The 11,819-nt window shown below is 47.4% G+C and overlaps 1 protein-coding gene across 1 annotated transcript; it reads left to right on the forward strand.

Moving 5' to 3' along the window:
• The first annotated feature begins 301 nt into the window (after nt 1–301).
• Nucleotides 302–5,610, forward strand: LOC111525578. The gene is made up of 3 exons (XM_023191016.2): nt 302–700; nt 1,568–1,814; nt 2,548–5,610. Exons 2-3 carry the CDS (start codon nt 1,761–1,763, stop codon nt 3,049–3,051), a joined length of 558 nt encoding a protein of 185 aa, XP_023046784.2. The 5' UTR covers nt 302–700; nt 1,568–1,760; the 3' UTR covers nt 3,052–5,610.
• The last annotated feature ends 6,209 nt before the right edge of the window (nt 5,611–11,819 follow it).

Below are 11,819 nucleotides of genomic sequence, written 5' to 3' on the forward strand. Positions count from 1 at the left end.
TCTGCAATGAGTATAGCATGTTTACACGCTTATCATGAAGCCCTTACAAAGAAAACCAAGAACAGTTCCTCAAAAGCAGCTTCCTCTTTGTGGATCCTGACTTCAAATGCTAGGACTAACTAGCCAAACACTCCGCGAGTCAGAGCTGGTGTGCAGAGAAAACCACTTCTCTCTCGTTAAATGAGCTCGCCTCATCATAAAACCTTAAAAAGAAAGCTTCCAGATCATTTGTCTCTATCACAAAACTTATAAAAATGAGATGGAAAAAAAGTCAAATTATTTTGGCTCATAAGTTTCAGATGGAGTTGTATATTTCCCTAAAGGGTCAAAAATAGAACATTTATTAAACGACAAGTTATTCAAAAACCGGCACAGGCCCCAGTTGTCTTTCAAAAGCTCTGATTTACTGCATATTTCTCCCTTGAGAAAGGCCTTTTTTAAATGTTCATTTCCATTTTAAGAGACTGTGGGCTTTGATCTGTTGGGAGCATTCTTTTTCTTTCCCTGACTGGGGCCTGTCGGCTACTCACGCCTGTGTTTTTCCACGGCCTTCCCCAGCATTCACACAGCATCTCCTGCATCTGCGTTCACCCTGGTTAATTTGGAGGTCAGAACTGGTGAGTCCCTGTAGCAGGTGACACCAAGAACCAATGAGCCACATTTGCTCTTCACACCTCAATAAAGATCCTGCTTCCAGGAGGCAAGAGAAAAGTGACATGGGCTTGGGCATTCCTGCATTCTGCAAAAGCTGTCAAGTTCTACTTTAAAGTTAATTTGAAATTTCATAATAAATTTAATCTTGTTACTCCAGGAAAGTCAAGGCACAGTCACAGCGATATTAAATGTCTTTTGCTTTTGAAAGAATCATGCCCTTCTTTTTTTATTTTTTGAGACAGCATCTTGCTCTGCTGCCCAAGCTGGAGTACAGTGGGACGATCATAGCTCACAGCAGCCTCAAACTTGCCATCCTCCTGCCTCCGCCTCCTGAGTCACTGGGACTACAGATGCACACCACCACTATACCTCACTACTTCATGTATTTTTTTTTTAACTTTGTGTGGGTAATATCAATATGTACTTGGAGTCTGCTGGCCACGAGTGTTTCTATTCCAGACAAGTTGGAAGATCAGGGTGACATGGGTCATTTTTAATATCAAACCTGTTGCCCTGCTTTGTTTTCACATCACACCACTCTTCACCCTCTGGCCCCACTAGGCCTTAGTGCAAATTAGTAAAAATCTCCCTCTTGAGGGGCATATACAGGGCCCTGCCACTGTGTCCATCTTGGTGAGACACCAAAGGCTGGGTTTTAGTTCGTACTTGCCTTATAAACACTGTTGTGCCTGTACTCCCACTTTGATCCCCCTGCCCACAAGTGCCCAAAATACACGCACACACACACACACACACACACCCTTTGAAATCACTGGAGTAGCACTAGATGATTCTTCCAGTGCTAAACAATTTACTGTTTACCCACCTCTTCCCTTCCTCCTGTCTTTCCTCTTCCCATCCTCTTCCTCTTTCTTTCTCTCTCCCATTCTCTCTCTCTTCTGTAATAATACAGTGAGTGTTTATGTAAGTTTCAAATCCAGCAACCTGAAGATTCACCTCTAATGGCACAGGGCTGGACCGCACTCAGAGGTGGCTGCCACCCAATCGTCACTCAGCGTTTTATCACTGGGCTATTCTATTCAAGTGTATTCCATATGCTAAGCAATTGTTCACAGAAATAAGATAATGGAAAGAACAGAGACGGAATGAGCATTGGGCAGAGTCGGGCCTGCCATGGCTCTTACTGCCGTTCTTCACAGGTAAATGACACATACAGGCTTAAAAAGCAGCTCTCCCTTTTTTTGTAGCCCATTTTTGTTTGTTTGTCAGATTACATGTTCAATCACTTGCGACAAGCCACTGCACCATGTGAGGCATCGTGCAATCCAGCGTAAACCCACAGCTCCACTGGCAGAAAGGAAGCCATCCACACTGCCTTCTAAAGGCTGTTACCCACTGCAGAGAGAAGGGATCACTGCAGAGAGGGATTGTTTCCCAGCTGACTTTCTGTAGCAGGGAGGGAAGGAAATTGTGTTCTCCAGGAGAAAGTGGTTAATTTTATTTTATTTTATTTTATTTTTGTAGCTGCAGGCAATCTGTGGATAAGTGGGTATTACCATCCTGGTACATCTCTAATTAATAAGATCAATTGCCACTGTATTTTCTTTTACAAACTCATTTAGATATGTCAGGGCTGCAATTATTTTGTGAATGATCTGTCTTTACGCTTATTCATCTTTCCTCTTCTTCAAGGAGCAAATAAAACTGTCAGCTTAAATGCCCTTTGAAGTCTGTTTTAGATCCTTGACTGAAAATTAAAAACAAAGCTCTCTAGCCTAGTGCCATTTCCAGGGTCAAAGTTCCCGTCCTCACATTGCTTTGTGTGTATGTGTGTATACACAGGCGCGTGTGTGTATTGATTTCTGTTTTTAAAAAGGTAACATGCTGGCTTTTGAATCTCGATGTTGCACCCCTTTCCTTTCATCTCCTTAGATCTGCAAGAACTCTGAACTCGTAGATGATGTCAAAACTGAGAAGCACTGGACAGTCATTTTGCTTATCTGCAGTTTCTCATTTCTGAGAAGAATGTCTCTCCAGATGGACATTATCACTTTTGTTATAATCTTGAGAATGGTTAAGGTAGCTTTGATCACCAGTTTCCTATCTCCTACGATAACCAGAACCAATGGAATGTGCGGAAATCCATCCCTATTCCTAAGGATTCCTAATGTCATCTCACCAGGTGGGGTGGTTTTCCTGCTCGAGTCTGCATGCCCAACTCCAACAGTTTCGCCCAAGCTTGGGGACAGGCTTCATCCAACACCCAGAACCTGGGCGGTTATTTGGCCCCTCATTGAGAAGCCTCTCACGGATACAGACAAAATTAACTTGGTCATCCCTGCAGCGCCAGAGGGAAACTTCTGGACTCTCTGTTTGGGGAGTGTACGCTCAAACCATTTCAAGAAGAGATTTAAACCTCTTCTTGGAGAAGACTGAGGCTGGCACAAGGCTAACAAATCAAATAAACTGCACCGAGGCAAAGCCGCCGTCTCTTCCAGGCTGTACCCTGCCTGCTTCTCCCACCCCTGCCTTCTGGCCGATTTGTCTTTAAGGTTTTAGCATTATCCCTCTGTTGACAAATGAATGCTTTTCTGGAAAATGAGGTATTTCCAGAAGCGGGCAGACACTGGCTGGAACGCCATAAGAGCTCTGCCTCCCTCGATTCGTTATGTGAACGGGAAAGGCCTGGAGGTTTTGCACGAGCATTACATTCAAGGTGATGATAAATGGAGTCTGGCTGGGGTGGTAATAAGGGAATTTCTAGCCAGGTCCTGTCTAGACCACGGTTTGTTATGGAGGGAAAGCCACAAAAGGGGGCTATAGTACCCCGTTCCTCAGAGAAATTGTCCTCAGGGAGAGCCAGGCACATTTCCAGTCGGAACCTTCGTCCGGCCCCTCACTGAGGCCGCTGTAAATAACATTAGCCTGTCTTTCAGCAAGCTCTGGGAAGCTTATAAACCGAACACGGTTTTTGTTGTCTGTAGTTGTGCATTAAGCTCCGTACTGTCAAGTCTAATTATTCTCATTAAGGTCTGAAAGTTTTAGGGATTAATTAAGCAGAGAGCCAAAGCTTATGCAGAACAGCAATATTTTCCCCCTGAAGGATTAGCCCGTCATTCTGATGGGGTTTTCCTTGAGCGTTGCCCATTACTTTATAAGATAGCAAAGTGTGGAGCTCATATAATATGGATTAGAAATCGCCTACATTTCACATGTGCTATTCAGCCATGAAAATAAGTCCTGGCCCTTGGTGCCTGTAACCCGGAAGGCTCACTAATGAGAACCAGGCAGTGGGGCTAATGAGAAATTCAATACATGCCGTCTCTCCTTCCCATTTCCCTTCAATTTACTTTCTACAGGAGCCGATATATGTAGGAAAAGTCTGAGTGGATGCTGGTATTCTCCTCTTTGCCTGGTGGGGATCTTAGAAATTATCTGATTCTAGTCCTTCTTGCTATAGAGGTGACAACTGGGATTCAGCAACCTGCTTAAAAGGGCCCGGTTAATGGCAAAGCTACTTGAAGAGAAGGTGACAGGAAACTTCAGGAGGTGTAGACAATCACTGGGTACGTTAGGATGCTGAGGGTCCTTAGTCTTAGGTTTTGGCGTGATGGAAAATGCTGTAGAAATGAGAAGGTCCCACAATGAAGGGAGGATGCTGGTGAGGCCCTAATTTGCAGGCAAGCCCCAGGAACTCTGGCACCCTGCTTGGTAAAGAATGTCAAGGCTTCCTGGAGAAATGGGGATGGGGGAGGGATCGTTAGGCCCTGGCACCCCAGATGTAAAGAGGAAAGTGAGACGTGGGTAATCACCCTGTCTTCACCCAGCAGCTCCAGTTTTCAGCAAAGCAGAGGGGGCACTTTTGCCTTCCGTCTCCCCAACTTCACATCAAGGCGCCATTGCATTTGATGGCTCGGAATGCAGCCTTCCTGCCTCCCACACTCCCAAATCCATGCCTTGTTCATCTCTTTAGAATGGATCCCTGATGCCTGCCCACCACGCAGCTGGAGTGGCGCCAGCATCCCCAGGGCGCGTCTGTGATGACTGATGGGGTCCACCACCTCTACCCCAGACCCTCCCACACCCAAAGACTCCCTCTGCCCAGTGAAGTCCCCTTCGCCGCAGCATTCCTGCACCGGGCACATCCCAAGGGTGGCCTGGTATCCTGCAGGTGGCAGAAGAGAGCACCCTCCTCAAACACCAGTCTGATATGTAGCCAGGAGGAGGCAGGCGGTCCTCAGTGTACTCTCTTCTCTTGTCTCTGGGGAGCTTGTTTTGGCTCCTCAAGATCTCGGAAAAAGTACAGGTTGTAAAGGCTGCATTCTCAGGGCAGAACCATGTCCCAAGACAACTGGTTAGTGAGGCCAGGAGTGACAATCATAACCGGAGCAGCAACTGTGCAACGGCATAGGCAAGGGGGACCGAAGGTGCAGCAGCCACCGCCATTATAGTCAGACTGGGCACCATTTCCTAAATGTCACACGTCCTTCCAGCCCCTTGATCTTTGCTTATGAAAAGTGTCATTCCCTCTACAATCCTCTAGAGCTCTTTGTATGTTTTTATTTGTTTTCCAAACACTGTACTTGCTTCTTTGTCTGTCTCTCTATGAACCATGAGTCCCAGAGGCCCTTGTGGTCCTCGATTATCTTTGCTTCACCGTGGCCTGTGCCATGGGGCTGAATGTTTGTAGTCCCCAGAATCCATATGTGGAAGCCCTAATCCTCACTGCGCTGATATTAGGAGGTCGGGCCTTTGGGAGGTGATTAGGGTTAGATGAGGGCATGAGGGTGGGGCCCTCATGATGAGGTTAGTGCCCTTATCAAGAGGATGAGACACTAGATCCCTTGCTTCCTCTCTGCCTGCAGTCACCAATGAAAGGCCAAGTGAAGACATAACAGAAGCCAAACCTTCCCAGAACCTAGCCATGCTGGCACCCTGATCTCTAGCTTCTCAGCCTCCAGAACTGTGAGAAATAAATGTTTGTTGTCTACACCATCCAGGTTGTGGTCATTCATTATAGCAGCACAAACAGACTAAGACAGTGGGGAACCGTGATTGTTACATTATAGGTGCTTAGCAAACTTGCTCACTGATCAGCTGAGGTCTCTCCCCTGCCATTAAACAGTGAAGCAACAATTAGTTAGCAAATGCAATTTCAGCTTCTACTGAGGGAAAGATAATACACCAAGCAGTGTGAAGAAATTTCTTTGCAGAACCAAACTAAAGGTCCAAGTTACATAACACAGTATTAGTTTTTCTCAAATCAGTATATGTTGTTATACATGCAAGCCTAATTAATCATATTTCCAGGGTATACACTGAATAATCTGAGAGAAGAAATCAATTACCTAAATTCGTGGTTCTCATAATTTGAAGTAGTCATATTTCAAAGTCATATTTCAAAGTGTATGTTTTAAATCAGAACTGTTGAGCATGATGGATGGGGACATGGGAGGGAGGTGTGCTTTTTAAATTTTAAAGAAACTTAATTTTATAGCAACCTGCATCTGTTGATAGGTTACATCTGCATCTTTGCAATGTTGCAAACATATAAGGCAAAAGAAATATTTTATAAATAATTCAACTAACTGACAGACTTTCTGTTATTTCTTTGTGGGCTTTTTTTGTTGTTTGTTTTTTTGTTTTGTTTTGTTTTTTGAGATGGAGTCTCGCTCTGTCACCCAGGCTGGAGTGCAGTAGTGCGATCTTGGCTCACTGCAACCTGTGCCTCCCAGGTTCAAGCAATTATTGTGCCTCAGCCTCCTGAGTAGCTGGGACTACAGGTGCGTGCCACCATGCCCGGCTAATTTGTTTTGTATTTTTAGTAGAGACAGGGTTTCACCATTCTGGCCAGGCTGGTCTCAAACTCCTCACTTCAAGTGACCCACCTGTCTCGGCCTCCCAGAGTGCTGATTACAGGCATATGCTACTGCACCCTGCCTCTTTTCTTATTTCTAAATCTACTAGCAGAGGCTGTTGACTTAGTACTTCTGCCCAAGCTCCCTCAAAGGCAAAACCAAGCAGGAGGTGGGGAAGGGGCCTAGAATAAAAGGATGTAACAAATACAAGATGAGGAACAAGTAATATCATTTTTCTTATTGCTTGTTAATTATAATAACTCAGATGTTGAAGCTTAAATATGTCTTCTTGTCTTTTTTACTTCTTCTTTAATTAGTTCTGTTCCATGAGCACCCTCGTTGGCATGTGTAAGATGTGCTCAGGAGTACTCAGCCAATGACACTATAGGATTGCCAGTTTTAGCAAAACTGATGTTGTAAAGCTGCTTGAAACTTCTAACATGTGTGTAGAGAATTCTCTGCAATTTAACAACAGATACATTTTCTTTCCTCTCCTAAGCTGCATTTGTGCCCATCCATTCTTGACCACATGCCTGTATAGCTGCTGTTGCTAGGGAGCCAGGATGTGACAAAGGGCTCTGCAGCTCAAAGATCAGAGGGACCAGGATGCTGTGAGCAGCTGCCAGTGGGAACCTGGGCAGCTAAATGCAAGGGGCACTTTCCGCTCCCTGGAAAAGCAGCATCTGGGGGCTGCACTGGTACCTGTCCCCACATTCCTCTCCCTCTCCTCCTCCCCGTCTTTTGCCCCCCACCTCTGCCTCCCTCTCCTCCCCCCCCTCTTCCAACTCACCTGCCCACCAGGGGCTGGGTAATGAGTGAAACAGGAGAGGGTGCCCATCAAAGTGGCTCAGCGAGTGGCTACTGCTCAGTATTGCCCCACACAAGGGGCACTTCTGATCTTTCTATATTTTTCAAGTGATGCCAGTTATCTGGGTGTTGTGTGAAGTCACCATATTTTTTTTTTCTTTTTTTTTGAGATGCAGTCACTATTTTGTTTTTTGAGATGGAATCTCGCTCTGTCGCCCAGGCTGGAGTGCAGTGGTGAGGTCTTGGCTCACTGCAAGCTTCGCCTCCCGGGTTCACGCCATTCTCCTGCCTCAGCCTCTTGAGTAGCTGGGACTACAGGTGCCGGCCACGACACCCGGCTAATTTTTGTATTTTTAGTAGAGACGGGGTTTCACCTTGTTAGCCAGGATGGTCTCGATCTCCTGACCTTGTGATCCTCCCGCCTCAGCCTCCCAAAGTGCTGGGATTACAGGCTTGAGCCACTGCGTCCAGCCATAGCCACCACATTCGTAAGCATTGATGACTAACTTGAGTCTTTGAAAAACACTGTGCAAGCTAAAGAAAATGTCTCCGTGGCTTCCCAGCTGCAGCCTCTGGGTTAAGGGAAGCCCAGCAGGTGTTCCTCTTTCCTATCCTGCCACCCTGAAGCCTGCCACGGATTCATCCAACAAGTATTTCTGGACATTGGATATGTGCCAGGCACTGTTCTGTGCTGGACATAAGGCAGTGAAAACTCAGATAAAATGCCTGTTCTCAATAGGCCACACTCACTGAGAGATGGACAGTAAGCAAAATGAGTAAGAAGAAAATATGCAGTATATTAGATAGTGCATAGGGCTATGGAGGAAAACAAAGCAAGATGACAATAGGAAAGGTGGTTTGGGGTCCACTTTTGAATAGGAAAATTGGTGAAAACTTCAGTGAGAAGGCAGCAAGTCAACAAGAACCTGAGGGAATAAGCCACCTAGAGAACAGGAGAAGAACATTCTAGAGAGACTGGGATGGCAAGTGCAAAGGTCCTGAGGCATGTAGCAAAGGGACTGGTCAACAGGAGAGGTGGGAGTGAGTGAGCAAGAGCAAGGAAGAGTAGGAGGGAGGCCAGAGAGATGGGGTGGGACAGCCCACTGAGCAGCCTCTGCAATCCATGAAGCCACGGGGGAATTCTGAGCAGAGCAGAAACTTGACCTTGCATGTTCTCACAGGTTACACAGGCTGCTATGTTGAGAGCAGATTGCAGGGAGGCAAAGAGGACGGAGGCTATGACAGTGATCACAGCAGTGGAGACGATGGCAGCTCAGAGCAGGAAGACAGCACACAGGTGGAAAGAAATGGTCAGATCCATTGCTAGGCAGGCCTCAGGAAATACTAGGTAGGGAATTTCCCATCTCCTGGATTTTTTCAGTCACCTATCAAAAGTAAAATGTAGCACTATGTTTGAAGAATTTTCCACTTAAAAAACCAAAACTGTTCACTTAGCTGCCTTAAAACTCTTTGCTGCCTTGATAGTCTGGCTTCATCCCTGTGCACGGAGAGATCTGTTGACTCTAGCAGGATGAGTTAAGTGAGATCACAAGACACAGAAAGAGGAATAGACAGATCTGAAAATAAGCACTGGCTCATGTACCCAGAACCTAAGGCAGACCAAAATAAACCACATCCTCCCACCACTTTATTTTTTTTATATTTATGGGTTTTTTTGATTTTTAGCAAATTATAATTTTAGAGGTGGCAACCAGTTTGAAAAAAAGATGAGCAGGAGGAGAAGGGAAAAAAGAGGAGGAGAAAGAGGAAGAGGAGGTCGAGGAGGAGGAGGAGCAAGAAAAAGAGAAAGAGGAGCAAGAGGAGGAGGATGAGGAGGAGGAGGAGCAAGACGAGGAAGAGAAGGAGGAGGAAGAGGACGAGGATCCTTAGCCAGGAGCCCAGGAGCCAGGAGCAGTGCTGGCCCTTCCCTCTATCACCAGTGGCTGCGTGTATGGAGAGTGAGAATTGCAGACTTGAGCTGTTCAGAACCTCAAAATGTCTCTAGTTAGAGACAGACTCAATGTCTGCTATATGTGCTACGTGCCACAGCATTTCCTGTTAATTAAAAGTCATTCACAGCTCTGTGGGTAAAAGGACCTATTCCATACTCCAGATACTCCTGAAAGGGCTTAGGAAGGGGTCAGGAGGAAAGGCATGGCCCCCCCTGAAAATATTCCTGCTTCCCTTGAGACCAGAGTGACCAGCAAATCACCTTGGCAGGGCATCTTCTCCCCTCGACAGCAGAGGCTCAGCCGCTCCATTAGAAAGGGAAGTAACTGCCATCTCTCGGTTCCAGGAATTCCTCCAGGCTCTGCCCGCCACTGTCTCTTCTTTGGGCTCCCTCTCTGTCCTGACCTCCCAGCGGCACCATGTTTAGGTTCTCTTATTTGCCAAGACTCCCTAATAAAGATGCCTTGGCACTCAGCCCATATCCCCTCCACACTTCCCTCAATGTCTGAGGCTGCTCACTGCCAACCCTGGCATTCCGCTTTTTGCCCAGTTTTGGGAAACTTCTAGGTCCACCTGCAGAGAATCCAGAGTGCCAGGTCACTGCCCAGAAAGCCCGCCTCAAGCAATCGTGAGCAGGGAGCTGTTGGATAATGCCCAGCTTCTTCGTCCCGCAGATGGATTAAATCCAAGGCATGTTCTAAAGTGTCTCCGGGAGCTCCCTGTGGGATCAAACTCCAGGTGCCACTGTGGCAAATGGCTTAATAAGTCCCCTTGCTCCCCTCCCTTTTCTATCTCCCTTCGCCCATCCATGCTTCCTGGCCTCACTTCCTAAATAAATGACTTGTGCTTGAAGTCTTGCCTCAGTGTCTGCTTTCGGAGGGATCTATCTAAGACACCCATCCACCGCCTCTGACTTGTGCTTCCCCAGGAGAAAGTTCTGCCTGCCCAGCTCCTCTGATCCTGCCCTGACCCCCACAGGCAGGCCTTTTCCAGTCCAGGTTGGGCTCCTAGAACAGCTCCCCAGCACAGCCTGGCACCTGCATCCTTGCGCATCAGGGGCAGGCATTATTGCCTCCTCGCCTTCACCCCCACCCACCTCTGCTGGAGGCTCATGCTCCATCCTGTCCCAGGAGCCATGGCTATGTGCAGGGTGCCCCTCACAGCCTTCTGCAGCCGCTGTTGCCTGGCAGCTGTGGTTTCCTATCAGCTGCTGTGCACAGACTGAGGGAGACACTCCTGGGCCTCATCCCAGACTTCCTGGCTTTGCCAAGCTCGCCGCTGCTGGGATGAACAAGGGAGCCCAAGTGTGGAGCTGTGTAGAGTCTCTCCAGGCCCAAGAGCATACTGGGGGCTGCCAAGCTCCACATAGAGCTAAAAGAGCTGGAAGCAGAGCTCCAAAGGTGGCAATAGAGGACAGTCAGAAGAGGATGCTCATTGGGGTTGCATCTTGAAGTCACTTATAATTTGGATATCTAATGGCAATGTGGCCTCTTCATGAGGGGCATGGCTGGTCAGGCCTGGGCTGATTGCCTACACGCCAAGCTGTTCTGGTTGATTCTTTGACTGGTTGCCTTAAAGCGCCTTTGATCCAACCCTGACACTGGTGGGTTTCACAGCTCTGAGGGAGGCACAGCCATCTGGCAGTCTATCTAGAGTGGGAGCCCAGACATCAGAGGTTTCTGGAAACATCTTTGGGTGTTTTTAGTGCCCCATTTCTCTCCCTTCTTCCCTGACAGCTCCTAAAACAAACCTCGGCAAGCAAGGAGGTGCCTGTGTTTCTGCAGCTGGGGTCTTTCTCTGCCTCCACTCCTGACACCACTTGGGCTGACCTCAGCGAGCTTCTTGCCCTTAGCTCTGTGATCAGCCTTTCCTCCCCTGACCCTGGATACCTCTGCCTATGTGCTCGATTCTCACAGAGGCTGGTCCACAGCAAAATTAGTTGGAGTAGGACCAGGACGCATCTCCAGTGCCTAGAACACTGCCTACACATCACAGGCGCTTCATAAAATTTGCCCTATAAATGAATGAATTTGCCCTATGAATAAAGTGACTCATCACTGAGGCTCAAAGCAGTACCCAGGCCAGCTGCTGAGGCACGTACCCCAGTGTGGGCTCCGCCACTGCACTCTGCCTTGTCTGGCTGGTTAAACACCTTACTCCCCAGTTTCCCCCTGTGTAAAGTGGCATACGATGGAGGTGGTTTAACTGGACTTTCTGAAAGAAAGTCAAATCTGGCAGAATCACAGAGGTTGAAATTAACAGACCCTCTTTCTTTGACCAAAACTTTATTTAGGCTCCTCTGAGTCCTCTGCTTGCTGGGGGCCTGACCTTGGGCTTCCTTCTCTGTCCTCGTAGAGTTCAGTCTGAGCAAGAATTCTGCTCAGTTTAGCAAAAATCCTCTCTTTGGGGCCTGACCATCCTCAATGCCTTATCACCCTGGCCTGCCTTTTGCAGTAACTGATCAAGTTAGTTTAGCCAGAAACCCCTCATCCCTGCTGTTTCCTTTTAGTCATTTTCCACCTCCCCCTCACCCCCCACTCAGCTCCCTGATAAATCCCCACTTGTCCTCGCTGGAGTTGAAGTGGAGTC

The sequence above is a fragment of the Piliocolobus tephrosceles genome, chromosome 5, assembly GCF_002776525.5.
Source record: "Piliocolobus tephrosceles isolate RC106 chromosome 5, ASM277652v3, whole genome shotgun sequence".
NCBI lineage: Eukaryota > Metazoa > Chordata > Mammalia > Primates > Cercopithecidae > Piliocolobus > Piliocolobus tephrosceles.

Excerpts from the sequence above, each read along its gene's own strand:
- LOC111525578 (XM_023191016.2), top strand. The coding sequence starts at position 1,761 with ATGAGCATTGGGCAGAGTCGGGCCTGCCATGGCTCTTACTGCCGTTCT. Across the intron at positions 1,815-2,547 it reads CTTACTGCCGTTCTTCACAG|ATCTGCAAGAACTCTGAACT; the intron begins GTAAATGACACA and ends TCATCTCCTTAG.